General features: G+C 40.5%; 1 protein-coding gene across 4 annotated transcripts in view; it reads right to left on the bottom strand.

Annotated features, from left to right (window-relative positions):
* LOC105493332 (unc-51 like autophagy activating kinase 2) overlaps positions 1 to 15,709 on the bottom strand; it is a 105,756-nt gene that overhangs the window by 14,102 nt on the left and 75,945 nt on the right. For 3 of the 4 annotated variants that reach the window (XM_071082504.1, XM_071082506.1, XM_071082505.1), the window contains exons 18-21: positions 13,651 to 13,937; positions 12,360 to 12,547; positions 11,885 to 11,988; positions 1,566 to 1,715 (exon numbers count right to left, since the gene is read on the bottom strand). In XM_071082504.1, the coding sequence (XP_070938605.1) occupies positions 1,566 to 1,715; positions 11,885 to 11,988; positions 12,360 to 12,547; positions 13,651 to 13,937 (729 nt within the window). The remainder of the gene's footprint in view (positions 1 to 1,565; positions 1,716 to 11,884; positions 11,989 to 12,359; positions 12,548 to 13,650; positions 13,938 to 15,709) is intronic. The other variant, XM_071082507.1, reaches the window with a different exon arrangement.

Raw genomic sequence — 15,709 nt, forward strand, 5'->3', positions numbered from 1 at the left:
TTAGCATATTTTTACAGCTCTTCCTAAGAACTAAGATCAATACATATTTTTATAGCTCTTCCTAAGAACTGCTATATTACTCTTTAACGCAGCCCTGAGTAAGCACATAGATCCTATTTAAACCTCAATAACACTGGACATGATACTTTTTTTTTTTTTTTTTGAGACAGGGTCTTGTTGTTGCCCAGGCTGGATTGCAGTGGCGTGATCACAGCTCACTGCAGCCTTGATTTCCTGGGCTCAGGTAATTCTTTCATCTCAGCCTCACAAGTAGCTGGGACTATAGGCGTATGCCACCATGTCTGGCTAATTTCTGTATTTTTTTTGTAGAGATGGGGTTTTACCATGTTGCCCAGGCTGGCCTCGAACTCCTGACCTCAAGTGATCCTCCCGCCTCGGCCTCCCAAACTGCTGGGATTACAGGCGTGAACCACCATGCCCAGTCTTGGATATTATACTTTTTAAAATGTAGTTAGAGTTAACAGATACAAATGTTACTTTCTTAAAATGGCATTTTCTTATTATTCAAGGTTTTTAACTGTCTTAAAAATACGATTTTAGGTCTATTTTCTCTTATTATCTATTTCTGTCCTTTGCTTATTAATCTGGTATCTTGATTAGCAACTTATTTAGAATAAGATAACTTGACTCATGGTACAACAGAGAAGATGTCGAATTATTGATTTCAAGTCCAATCTAAATACTTTCTTAATTTTTGGTATTAACCTATTTACAGATTATAAATGACAAAACAAATCTATTAGCCTTCTAACTGTATATAGGATTAAGTGCAAAGATTGAGACCCAAAGTACAAAAAATTTAAAAAATAAATAAAACAAGTTTCTTTCCTTTTTTCTTTTTTTTGAGACAGAGTTTTGCTCGTTACCCAGGCTGGAGTGCAATGGCGCGATCTCGGCTCACTGCAACCTCCACTTTCCAGGTTCAAGTGATTCTCCTGCCTCAGCCTCCTGAGTAGCTAGGATTACAGGCACCTGCCACCACATCTGGCTAAATTTTTATATTTTTAGTAGAGACAGGGTTTCACCATGTTGGCCAGGCTGGTCTCGAACTCCTGGCCTCAAGTGATCTGCCTGCCTCAGCCTCCTAAAGTGCTGGGATTACAGGCATGAGCCACCGCACCTGGCCAAAATAAGTTTCTTTAAAACAAACAAACAAACAAACAAAAAGCCTATAATTTTCAAATAATTTATTGGATCTACTAAAGTAACCCTTTAATATATAAGCTGAGAAGAACCATATTTGATTTGCTTCTTCATGAATAAGTCATATTTATACTATGTCACTTTGTAATATATTATATAGAACATATAGTATTTTAATATATAATATAGCACTTTACAAAGTTTTTTTTTCCCACAAATAATGCCTCATTTACTTCTTAAAACCCATTAAGATAAAGAAAATAGTAATCTCCATTTCACTGGTAAAGAAACTGAAGCCCCGAGAATTAAGTGACTTGGCCAAGTTACAACACTAAGTCATTTGTCAAAACACTACATTCCAAATACTAGCCAAAGACTGTAATACAATAAATGCTCCTTACCTGAGGTTGTTCTTGCTCGAAGGAGCATGTGGGTACAAGTGGGGGCTACTGCACTGTGTGGAGGAGACCCTACAGTGAAGAGGACAGCCCTGGAACTTGCAGCTATACCTGCAGGAGGTGCCAGAACAATACCACAGGCTCCTGCTGGAGCTACAACAAAAAGTTTACAGAAGGTCATGTTACCTTGATAGTGTTTATATCTGGGAGATGGGATTGCAGGTGGATACTGACTTTTATATCAGGAGTCTAGTTTTTTTTTTTTCTCTCTTCTTACAAAAAGTACTTATTGCTCTTAAAATCAGAAAATGTAATACAATATTTTCATTAAAATAATTTATAGTAATCTCAAGTGTGAATCTTCTTCACACCAAAATCTAGCATTTGGAGTTTTATTTGTATACTTCTAAAATACATGAACTGTAAGTTATACATGTTGAAGACAGTCCTAAAAAGTGAAGGCCAAGAACTGGGAATAAAAACATGTTAAGCTAGGGTGGGTGTGGTGGCTCATGCATGTAATCCTAGCACTTTGGGAGGCCAAGGTGGGTGGATCACCTGAGGTCAGGAGTTCGAGACCAGCCTGGACAACGTGGTGAAACTCTGTTTCTACTAAAAATGCAAAAAATTGCCGGGCGTGGTGATGCGTGCCTGTAATCATAGGCCTGACTCAAGAGCCTGAGTCAGGAGAACCTCTTGAACCCAGGAGGCAGAGGTTACAGTGAGCCGAGATCGTGCCATTGCACTCAGCCTGGGTGACAGAGCGAGACTCCGTCTCAAAAAAAAAAAAGAAAAGAAATCAAAATAAAGACATTCTCAAATAAACAAAAGCTGAGAGAATTCACTGCCAGCAGACGTGTCTTACAAGAAATATAAAGGACAAAGGATAGTTCTTCAGACCAAAAGTAACTAACTCCAAATAGTAATCCCAATCTGTAAAGATAATTATAAAACACAAACTGGGCCGGGCGTGGTGGCTCAAGCCTGTAATCCCAGCACTTTGGGAGGCCGAGACAGGCGGATCACGAGGTCAGGAGATCGAGACCATCCTGGCTAACACAGTGAAACCCCGTCTCTACTAAAAATACAAAAAAAACTAGCCGGGCGTGGTGGCGGGTGCCTGTAGTCCCAGCTACTCGGGAGGCTGAGGCCGGAGAATGGCGTAAACCCGGGAGGCGGAGCTTGCAGTGAGCTGAGATCCGGCCACTGCACTCCAGCCTGGGTGGCAGAGCGAGACTCCGTCTCAAAAAAAAAAAAAAAAAAAAAAAAAGTTTAAAACACAAACTGTATAGTTCTTCTGTTAACTGATTTAAAAAGCAACTGTATAAAACATGTATACAGTTGCATTGTCAGGTCTATAGCATATAGAAATGTAAAGTTCATTTAATTATTATTATTATTATTATTATTATTATTTATTTATTTTTTTTGGAGACGGAATCTCACTCTGTCGCCAGGCTGGAGTGCACTGGCGAGATCTTGGCTCATTGCAACTCCCGCCTCCTGATTCTCCTGCCTCAGCCTTCCGAGTAGCGGGGATTACAGGTGGGTGCCACAACGCCCAGCTGATTTTTGTATTTTTAGTAGAGATGGGGTTTCACCATGTTGGCCAGGATAGTCTCGATCTCTTGACCTTGTAATCCACCCGCCTTGGCCTCTCAAACTGCTGGGATTACAGGCGTGAGCCCCCGCGCCTGGCCTTACTTTTTATTTTATTTTTTTTTATTTTTATTTTTATTTTTTTTTTGAGACGGAGTCTGGCTCTGTCACCCAGGCTGGAGTGCAGTGGCCGGATCTCAGCTCACTGCAAGCTCCGCCTCCCGGGTTCACATCATTCTCCTGCCTCAGCCTCCCAAGTAGCTGGGACTACAGGCGCCCGCCACCTCGCCCGCCAATTTTTTTTGTATATTTTTTTTTAGTAGAGACGGGGTTTCACCGTGTTCGCCAGGATGGTCTCGATCTCCTGACCTCGTGATCCGCCCGTCTCGGCCTCCCAAAGTGCTGGGATTACAGGCTTGAGCCACCGCGCCCGGCCTTACTTTTTATTTTTTTAGAGACTGGGTCTCCACCTGTCACCCAGGCTGAAGGGCAGTGGTATAGCTCACTGCATAGCTCACTGCAGCCTCGAACTCCTGAGCTCAAGTGATCCTCCTGCCTCAGCCTTCCACAGTGTTGGGATTACAGGAGCGAGCCACTGCACCCAGCCAGAAATATATTTGATAATAATAACATAAAGGAGTCAGATGGGATTAAAACTGTATTAGGGTAAGGAAATGACACCAGATGGTAAATCAAATCCACAAAAACAAAAACAAACCAAGAGAACCAGAAATGATAAATAAGAAAGTTAATATAACAAACTATAAACACATACTTGCTTTCTTTTCTTAGCTTCTTTTCAAAGACATAAAATTACAAACCAGAGTAAGATGGCAAAATAGAAGCCTCCACCAATTGTACAATACACCCCCCCAAAATTTGCGCACAATAAAGCACCTTTATAAGACCCAAAAATCAGGTGAATAATCACAGTACCTGGTTTTAACTTCGTATCACTGAAAGCGGCACTGAAGAGGGTAGGAAAGGTAGTCTTGAACTGCCAGCACTACCCTCCGCCACTCCCCTGGCAGTGGCTGTGTGTGGTGAAGAAATAATCTGTGTACTTGGGGGAGGGAGAGTGCAGCAATTTGGGGACTGCACATTGAACTCAGTGCTGCCCTGTCACAGTGCAAAACAAAACCATGCTGAACTCAGCTGGTATCCGCCCACAGAGGGAGCACTTGGACCAGCTGTAGCTAGAGGGAAAGTGCCCACCTGAGTGGCCAGAATGTGAGTTTCCGCAAGCCTCGCCACCACAAGCTAAAGCGCTCTGGGTTCAAAGTGAACTTGAAAGGCAGTCTAGGATACAAGGAACGCAATTCCTAGCCAAATCCTGGTTCTGTGCTGGGCTTAGAGTCAGTGGATTGGGGCACAACCTAGGGAGACATCAGACAGCGCTTCTAAGGGAGGGTTTGTGCCATTCCTCCTCCCAAACCCAGGCAGCGCAGCTCACAGCAACAAAAGTGACTCCTTCCTTCTGCTTGAGGACAAGAGAGAAAGGTAAAAGGGGCTTTCTCTTGCGTCTTGGATACTAGGTTCAGCCACAGTAGGACAGACTCCGGGCAGAGTCGTGAGACCGCCATCCCAGGCCCTAGTTCCTGTTGACATTTCTAGCCACACCCTGAGCCAGAAGGGAACTCACTGGCCTTGAAAAAAAAAGACCCAGTCTTGGCAAGATTCATCACCTACTGACTGAAGAGTCTTCGGGCCCTGAGTAAGCAATAACTACTACCCAGGGAGCATGCTTGGGCCTTGGGGGAGACTCTGAGACATGCTGGCTTCAGGCATAGCTTGATCACAGTGGCATAGAGCACTAAGCAGGCTCTTGGGGTTTCCAAATCTAGGCCTAGGCTCTTGGACATTTCTGGACCTGCCCTGAAGGGTGGGGTTCTAGGCCTAGTAGCACTCAGTACACGCTGACTGAAGAGCCCTTGGGCCTTAAGTTAACATCAGTGGTGGCCTGGCAGAACTCCTTGTGGGCCAGTGGTGGTTATGGCCACAGGGATAGGTTCTTCTGCCTGTGGTAAGGGCGGGAAAGATTGGGAAGGACTTTGTCTTGTGGTTTGAGTGGCAGCTTCGCTGCAGTAGGATAGGATACCAGGTAGATTTCTAAGGTTTTTAAATTCCTATCCCTGACTCCCAGATAGCATCTCTGGACATGCCTGGAGCCTGGGGAACTTGTTGCCCTGAAAGGAAGGACACAAACCTGGCTGGTTTCACCACCTGCTGATTTTAAGTCCTGGGGCTTGAGCGAACATAGGTGGTAGCCAGGCAGTGGTTATAGAGGGCCTTGGGCAAGACCCAGGGCTGTGCTGGCTTCAGGTCTGAACGAGGTAGTTCCAGTGGTGCTGGCCACAGGGGTGTTTGCATCACCCCACCCCCACCTCCAAGCAGCTCAGCATAGAGAGAGAGAGACGCCATTAGTTGCTCACCTTTTGATAAAAAGGGAACAGAACAAAAGTCTCTATCTGGTAATCCATAGAATTCTTCTGGATCTTATCCAAGTCTACAAGTCTGCAAGAACTACAGCATTATTGGGCTTGGAGCCCAAGTCCCGTCAAATACCTGGAAAGTCTCCCCAGGAAGGACGGGTACAGATTGCAAAGCCCAGATTGTGAAGACAACAGTAAATACCTAACATGTCAATGCCCAGACACGGACAAAAATCTATATCAAGACCAGTCAGGAAAACATGAACCTACCAAGTGAACTAAATAAGGCACCAGGGACCAATCATGGAGAAAGAGAGATATATAACCTTTCAGATAGAGAATTCAAAATAGCTGTTTTAAGAAAACTCAAGGAAATTTAAGATAACATAGAGAAGAAATTCAAAATTCTATCAGATAAATCTAACACAGATTGATATAATTAAAAGAATCAAGTAAAAATTCCAGAGGTGAAAAATGCAATTGACATACTGAAGAATGCACTGGAGTCTCTTAATAGCAGAATTGATCAAGCAGAAGAAAGAATTAGTGAGTTATGAAAATAGGCTATTTGAAAATAAAGAGGAAACAAAAGAAAAAAATGAAAAAGAATGAAGGAAGCCTACAAGATCTAAAAAAATAGCTGCAAAAGAACAAGTCTAAGGGTTATTGGCCTTAAGTAGAAAGACTAAACAATGACCCGATGAAAAATAATAACTACAACTTTTCAAAAGGTAGACAGTACAATAACATGTAGAGAGAAACAACAAAAAGTTAAGAAGCAAGGAGATAAATTTAGAGTATTTTTAGTTTTCTTATTGCTTGTTTATGCAATCAGTGTTGTCATTACTTTAAAATAATGCATCGGGCCGGGAGCAGTGGCTCACGCCTATAATCCTAGCAATTTGGGAGGCCAAGACAGGTGAATCACCTGAGGTCAGGAGTTTGAGACTATCCTGGCAAACATGGTGAAACTCCATCTCTACTAAAAACACAAAAATTTGCCGGGTATGGTGGCAGGCGCCTGTAATCCCAGCTACTTGGGAGGCTGAAGCAGGATAATCACTTGAACCCAGGAGGCAGAGGTTGCAGTGAGCCAAGATCGCGCCATTGCACTCCAGTCTGGGTTACAACAGCGAAACTCCATCTCAAAAATAAAAAAATTAAATTAAATCGAATTAATGGATAGTATTTGCAAGCTCATGGTAACCTCAAATAAAAAAACATATACTGGGGCCGGGCGCGGTGGCTCAAGCCTGTAATCCCAGCACTTTGGGAGGCCGAGATGGGCGGATCACGAGGTCAGGAGTTCGAGACCATCCTGGCTAACACGGTGAAACCCCGTCTCTACTAAAAAATACAAAAAACTAGCCGGGCGAGGTGGCGGGCGCCTGTAGTCCCGGCTACTCGGGAGGCTGAGGCAGGAGAATGGCGTAAAAAAACCCGGGAGGCAGAGCTTGCAGTGAGCTGAGATCCGGCCACTGCACTCAAGCCTGGGCGACACAGCGAGACTCCGTCTCAAAAAAAAAAAAAAACAACAACAACAACAACAAAAAAACATATACTGGATACACAAAAAATAGAAAGCAAGAAATTCAATGATACCACCAGAGAAAATCACCTTCACTAAAAGCAAGAAGGAGGGAGGGAGGAAGGAAGGAAGGAAAAAGAAGACCAGAAAAACAAATAACAAAATGGCAGGATTAAGTCCTTAGTTACCAATACAAACATTGAATATAAATGAACTAAACTCTTTAATCATGAGTTAAAAGACATTGAGTGGCTGAATGGATTAAAAAAAATAAGCCCCACCTATCTGGTGCCTATAAGAAACACACTTCACCTATAGAGACACACATAGACTGATAATAAAGGGATGGAAAAGGATATTCCATGCAATGGAAACTAAAAAAGAGCAGGAGTAGCTATACTTATATCAGACAAAATAGATTTCAAGACAAAAACCATAAAAAGAGACAAAGGTCATTATATAATGACAAAGGGGTCAATTCAGCAAGAGGATATGACAACTGTAGATATATACGCACCCAACACTGGAGCATACAGATATATAAAGCAAATATTATTATTAGAGCTAAAGACAGAGATAGACCCCAATACAATAATAGCTGGAAACTTCAGCACCCCATTTTCACACTTGGATAGATAATCCAAACAGAAAATCAACAAAGAAACATCAGACATAATCTGCACTATAGGTCCTAATTGATATTTACAGAACGTTTCACCCAATGGCTGCAGAATATACATTCCACTCAGCATATGGATCATTCTCAATGATAGACCATATGCTAGGTCACAAAACAAGTCATAAAACATTAAACAACAACAACAATGGCATAGTGGCTCACACCTGTAGTTGCAGCACTGTGGGAGGCCGAGGCGGGCAGATCACTTGAGGTCAAGAGTTCAAAACCAGCTTTGCCAACATGGCAAATCCTGTCTCTACTAAAATTACAAAAATTAGGTGGGCATAGTGGCTCAAGCCTATAATCCCAGCACTTTGGGAGGCTGAGGCGGGCAAATCACATGAGGCCAGGAGTTCCAGACCAGCTTGGCCAACATGGTGAAACCCCGTCTCTACTAAAAATACAAAAAAAGCTGGGTATGGTGGCACACACCCGTGGTTCCAGTTACTCAAGAGGCTGAGGCAGGAGAATCACTTGGATCCAGGAGGAGGTTGCAGTGAGCCAAGATTGCAGCACTGTACTCCAACCTGGGCAACAGAGTGAAACTCTCTAAAAAGAAAAAAAAAAATTACAAAAATTAGCTAGGCATGGTGGTACACACCTGTAATCCCAGCAACAAGGGAAGCTGAGGCACAAGAATTGCTTGAATCTGGGAGGTGGAGATTGCAGTGCACCAACATCATGCCACTGCACTCCAGCAACACCCTGTTTACAAAAAAAAAAAAAATTTTTTTTGAAATAATATCAAGTTATCTTCTCTGACCACCATGAAATAAAACTAGAAATTAATAAGAGGTATTTTGGAAACTATATAAATACATGGAAATTAAACAATATGCTCCTGAATGACCAGTGGGTCAATGAAGAAAGAAGGAAATTGAAAAATTTATTGAAACAAATAATAATGGAAACACAACATACCAAACCTTTGGGATTACAGTGAAAGCAGTAGTAAGCGGGAAATTTATAGCTAAAAGTGCTTACACATCAAAAAAGAAGAAATCTTCAAACAACCTAACAATGCATCTTAAAGAACTAGAAAAGCAAGAGCAAACCAAACCTAAAATTACTAGAAGAAAAGAAATAATAAAAATCAGGGCACAAATAAACAAAATTGAAACTAAGAAAACAATATAAAAGACCAAGGAAATGAAAGTGGTTTATTGAAAAGATAAATAAAATTAACAAACCTTTGACCAGACTAAGAGGAAACAAGACCCAAAAGCCCTCATGAATAGATTAATGCCATTATAAAAGGAATTGGGGTTAAAGGACAAGCCCTCTCCTGACCTTCTGCCTTCCACTATGTGACGAAGCAGCAAGACTCTCACCAGAATAAGTGCCTTGATCTTGGACTTTCAGCCTACAGAATGGTAAGAAAGTAAACTTCTGTTCATTATAAATTATGCAGTCTCAGATGTTCTGTTATAGCAGCAGAAAATGGACTAAGAAAGACTTCAATATTCACTAAATTGATCTAATAATGCAATCTCCATCAAAAACCCAGCCAGTCTCTCTACAGAAACTGACAAGATGATGCAAAAATTCATATGGAAACTCAAGACACCCCTAATAACCAAAACAATCTTGAAAAAGCACAAAAAAGAAAAACTCCTATTTCCTGATTTTGAAACTTAAGACAAAGCTACAGTAATCAAGGTAGTATGGTACCAGCAAGAATTGACATATGTATCAATGAAATAGTTGAGTCCAGAAATAAACATATTTATGGTTGTATTAGTTCGTTTTCCTACTGCTATAAATAACGCCTAAGACTGGGAAATTTATAAAGGAAAGAGGTTTAATTGACTCACAGTTAAGCATGGCTGGGGAGGCCTCAGGAAACCTACAATTATGGTGGAAGGCAAAGGAGAAGCAAGGCACTTTCTTGACAAGGCAGCAGGAAGGAGAAATGCTGAGCAAAGTGGGGAAGAGCCCCCTTATAAAACCATCATATCTCGTGAGAACTCACTATCACCAGAACATCATGGGGGAAACTGCCCCCATGATTCAATTACCTCCACCTGGTCTCTCCCTTGACACATGGAAATTAAGGGAATTACATTTCAAGATAAGATTTGGGTGGGGACACAAAACCTAACCCATCAATGGTCAACCAATTTTTGACAAGGCTAGCAAAAATAGCAAAACAACACAACAGGGAAAGAATAATCTGCAATGGTGCTGCGACCGCGGAATAGCCCATCCAAAAGAATAAAGCTGGATCCCTTCACCACATCATCCATAAGAATTAAGTCAAACTGAACCACAGACGTAAGTGTAAGAGCTACATCTTACACTTTTAAAAATAGAATTATAAAGCTGTCGGAAGAAAATACAGAGTTAGGCAAGGTCCAGATGCAATTTAAGGAGTGTATAGGGAAACCCAAAGACAACAGGAGAGACAAAAACAAGGATACCAGAGAAAATTTTAGCCTCTGATACCCACAGCTACGGCAAATGCTAAATAAAGCTTAACTCCTGGCCAGATAAACAAAAAACCTCATACTAGAGGCCTATTTAACTCAGTTTTTAAACAAAGTATATCATACTCCCCTCAATTAAAAGGCATGCTAAATGGCAAAAATACAGTTTGAAAAGAGAGAGCAAGTCAAACATCAGAACCAGACTCACATATGACAGAGATACTGGAATTATTTAATATCACACTGGGAATTTAAAGTAATGATAATTTAATATACTAAGGGCTCCAATGGAAAAAGTGGACAACATGCAAGAACACATAGGTAATATAGACAGAGAGATGGAAACTCAGAAAGAGTCTAAAAGAAATGCTAAAAATCAAAATCACGGTAACAGAAACAAAGAATGCCTTTGATGGGCTCATCAGTAGACTGGACTTTGCCAAGGAAAGAATCAGTGAGATTAAAGATACGTCAATATCTTCCTGAAACTTCCTGAACTAAAAAGCAAAGAGAAAGAAGAATGAAAAGAAGAAGAAAAAAGAACAGACTAAGAACAATGGAGCCAGTGCCTGGCTAGCTCAGTCAGCAGAGCATGAGACTCTTAAGACCAATGGGCCAACTGTAAGAGCGGAACATATACTTAATGGGAATACCAGAAGAATGAGAGAGAAAAGCAGAAGAAACATTCAAAGCAGTAATAATGGCTGAAAAACTTCCAAAATTAATGACAGAATCAAACCACGGACCTAGGAAACAGAAAACACCAAGCAGAAAGAATATGAAAAAATCTGCATCTAAGCATATCATATTCAAACTTCAGAGAATCAAAGACAAAGAGAAAATTCTGAAAGAAGCCAAAGACAAAAACACACCTCACCTATAGAGAACAAGGGTAAGAATTACATCAGACTTCTCTTTAGAAACTGAAGGGAAGAAGACAGTACAGTGAAATATTAAATCCTACAGTATTCTCTTTGGGTTAGAAACCATGCTGGCTCAGATATTTCCTCCTTTGGATGCTCGTGGGGAAAATTAAAAAATCATAGAGAAAAAAAACCAAGTAGATTACAATAGTGATTCTCAAATTTGAGTGTCCACAATAATCACCTGGGAGTGTATTACATATATTGATTCCTAAAAACCCCCAGAAAATTTAAGCAAGCAAGTCTGGAATACGGAATTAAGAGTCTAGAATCTGCATTTTGTTTTTGTTTTTTGACACGCAGGCCAAGTAATCTAGATATGTATGGGTGGTTATGAACGTACAGTCTCTGGAGCAACTCCAAAAGGTTCAGGGGTCTCAGTGATGTATGGGTCTTTATAAAATCCAGTCACTGTAAAGTAAATGCTCAGGAATGCATGTAGGTTTAGGCCAACTTCGACCAGTATTATCCTACTGACAAAAAAAAATCTTTGTCAGAACTCCTTCTATTAATAACTCACAGACTGCTGCTCATCAAGATACTGAATAAGCTCCTGCTGTGAATGGGCTACTGAGGAGGAAGATGAGAGGATAGGTATGACATCCAGAACTGTAAAATAATACATTTGTGTTATTTTATGCCACCAAGCATGTGGTGATTTGTTACAACAGCAGTAAGAAACTAATACATATGCTAGCAAATTATCTGCCTAAAAAGAAACTACATTTTTCTTACCTATATCCATTGGTCGTTCTGTATTTAAACTGTCTGTGCTGCCCTGATGTCCACCTATAGGAGTCTTTCCTTGTTGATCTGATAACTTCCCAGTACTGACAGATCTAAAAAGAATGGTGATGTTTTTAATAAAGGAAAACTATACTTTTTAAAACTAGAAGGGTTAATAGGAAGTTAGAGAATGAGGAAACAAGAAATAGATACCAAACAATTCAGGGTAGAGATAAACTTCAATAATAAAAATAAAGGACAGAAATAGAATATTCAAGAAGTTCAGGAAGAACTATGTACTTACACAGTTACAGGAAGCATCTATGGTTTTCAGAGATTCTAAATGTATGCTGTACATATCAATAACCATATGGCATAAATCACCTGCTATACTAATGTAGTCTTGCTGCTTTTATAATAGAAATCTATTTGTTTTACTATTACAGTTTTCATGTTTAAGGCTAGAATGGAAACAGTCTTTTACCTGCCAAACACTGCCTTGCTCTGCTGCTCAGCCCGCTGCCTCTCACTTCCTTGCACTAAGAGGCAATGGGCACATTCCCGTGGTTCATTCCCATCTTTGGATTGTTCTTCAGCAGGCCCATGACGAGTAACCAAGGCTAACAGGTTGGAAGATGCTTGCGTTTTAGGGATTTTGAAAGGAGCTGTGGTCTAAAGAGACATATATATATGTAAACTAGTTAATATAATGCATGAACTATTCAGTAATGGAAGGTCTGTGTGACCCAGTAGTCAGAAGTATTGGTCAGGGTGGTGGGAAAAATTGTAGAAAGATACAAACCTTCTTGGAAGGCCGAGAGGTTTTACAAAAGCTAGGATTTAGCTGAAGGCAGCCAGCTTCTCTTATCCGGTGCCTGACAGGTTAGGTTAGGTAACAACGGGATGAAAAAAAACTGATCTAGATAAGTTAGTTTACTTAGGCCTTGGAACCTGGACTTTAATCATCTACACACAATTACCCACAAGTATGTTGACTCAAGGCCTTTATCATTAAATCTGTACTAAATAAATGCCTGCAGCACTAGCATGTCAGAGCCATGGCAGCTACAACTCTTTCTGTGAACGGCCCGGTCCCCTAGCCCACTCCTTCACTGAATGTGTTGGAGTGCATTTTTTCATCCACTGCTTCGTCAGGGTCTGCGGGTCAGACCTGGCAGGAGTATGGACTCTGGCGTCAGTCAAACCCAGATTCAAACACTGGCAGCTCTATTTACAGCTTGAGTGACCTTGCACAGTTCATTTAAACTCTCTAAGCCTCAATTTCCTTTCATCAGGATTAAATGGGATCATACACAAAAAGAATTCTGCAAGTAAAGTACTTACACTGCATCTGGCACATAGAAAGTGTTCATTATATTATAACTATTATTGGCCAGGAGCGGTGGCTCACACCTGTACTTCCAGCATTTTGGGAGACTGAGGCAGGCAGATTACTTGAGACCAGGAGTTCAAGACCAGACTGGCCAACATGGTGAAACCCCATCTCTACTAAAAATACAAAAAAAATTAGCTGGGCAAGGTGGCACATGCCTGTAATCCCAGCTACTCAGGAGGTTGAGGTACCAGAATGGTTTGAACCTGGGAAGCAGAGGTTGTAGTGAACTGAGCTTGCACCACTGTACTCCAGCCTGGGCAACAAAGCAAGACTCTGTCTCAAAAAATAAAATAAATAAATAATAGCTATTCTCATAATGAATCCTTTCCATAAAGTACTATACTAGTTCCTAACCTACAAAAGGGTTTAATAAACACACCTTAGTAGGAGAGCCAATGATTGTTGGCAAAGGAGTTTTAAAGAACCAGTCAGAACTCCGTGGAGAGGACCCCAAGTGCTTGGTGGGAGAAGTTCCAAGGCTGCCAGGCCGGCTGGGCTGAGGTGAGTAGCTGTACCCAGCCCCAGCATGGGTTGGGCACACGGGGTCAGAGTGCTGCTTTCTGAGCTTCTGCTTGTTCTGATAGATGTCAGTGAGGGTGGGGGCGCTCTGCAGTCTAGCACCCAATAAGAGGGACTGTGGTGACTGAGCTTGTGGCACTGGAGAACCTAACAAGAAAACAAATGTAACGTTAACCCAAAGTGAAGAAGTGCAGTGCAAAAATGTAAAAATTAAGAAGACAGTTTTTAAAATGAGAATTCTGATAAATATCTTATCTTTCATAAGACATTCTAAAAGTGATTTACTTGGCAAGAGACTATTTTTCTGCCATCCTTTGCAAAACAAATCCATTGTTCATATTCTCAGGAGACAGATTTTAATGATTATGGGTTACTCGCTGTTTTTAATCAGTAGCTAGTAAATAACTCAGATTAATGCAAGGTCTGATTAGCACCAAAGAGAGCAATATCGTTAGTGATTAAAGTTAATGAATACAACAAAAACCTACATTGAACAGGATGATTTTTACTCTATATGAATACATACCTTGGTAAATCTATGTAATTATTCTCTTTTCTCACACAGCAACTAAAAGAAAACTCAAACTAACCCAAAATAACTCCTTATTCAAAAAAAACAAAATAAACAAATATATATAATGTGTAGGAAAGAAGATCATAAGATAACAGACCTTTCCCAAATTTTACTTTGTGTAAAAATAACAAGCATGTGAATTTTCTGTACTTTGTCCATTAAATTACACACTTAAAACCGAAAGCATCCATATTCTCACAAAGAGAACACTTGCCCGCAGATATCCTTGCCTCTCAGGGGAAACCAAATCAAGAGTCTAGGAGATAAGGTCCCCTTTTCCCCCCTACAAACCTTGTTGCCAACCCAAGGTCCACTAATCCTTGACTCCAGTTACACACTCTTCGGAGTTTCTTAGAAGCCAAACTATCAAGAATTAACATTAAGAGCATGCAAATATTCTTAGTGACCTAACCATCATTATTCTAAAAACAGAAACCAACAGAAGCTTTGCTGTTGACCACTCCTGGCTTCACCTCATTCCAAACTTGATATTTAATTTTACTGCGCTTTATAAAAATAAATTCGTGTTAAAATCTTATGGTCTGACTAAAGTTATTTAAGCTTCGTTAAAGAGTGCTTTTCTAAGTAACACAGGAGTCCTCTAACTGGTCAACTCCTCAAATATCCATACAATAGAATTTAACTTATAAAGCTGCGATTCACACATATATTTTCAGGCATATACATATAATTTTAAAAATCTGTATTATTTTATCTGATGCTGACTCATGGCTCTTACCAAACAGTATTAATCATTCCGAAACGGTGGCTCACACCTGTAATTCCAACACTTTGGGAGGCCAAGGCAGGAGGATCACAAGGTCAGGAGTTCGAGTCTAGCCTGGCCAATATGGTGAAATCCCATCTCTAGTAAAAATACAAAAGTTAGCCGGGCATGGTGGCGCTCGCCTGTAGTCCCAGCTACTTGGGAGGTTGAGGTAGAAGAATCGCTTGAACCCAGGAGGCGGAGGTTGCAGTGAGCCAAGATCGTGCCACTACATTCCAGCCTAGGCGACAGAGCGAGACTCCAATTTAAAAAAAAAAAAAAGGTATTAATCAATAGTATTAAAGTAATGAAATTTCACTTCGTAAATAATTTTCATTATCTATGTGAAAATAAGCAAAACTTAGCCAAGTTATTTAATTCCTAAGACTTACTTTCATTAAGGAATCTCATATTCAAAAGGAGGTATTAGATTAGCTTTATGATATGTTAAACCACATTAGACCAATATTCTAAAAATCAGGATGGCAGAGGAGATAATTCATATCAATTCTGTTCTTTGAGAAGACTAGAAAAACACAACTCAAATCCATTTATAATACAATTCAAATTATTAATAAA

Source organism: Macaca nemestrina, chromosome 17 (genome assembly GCF_043159975.1).
Source record: "Macaca nemestrina isolate mMacNem1 chromosome 17, mMacNem.hap1, whole genome shotgun sequence".
Classification (NCBI taxonomy): domain Eukaryota; kingdom Metazoa; phylum Chordata; class Mammalia; order Primates; family Cercopithecidae; genus Macaca; species Macaca nemestrina.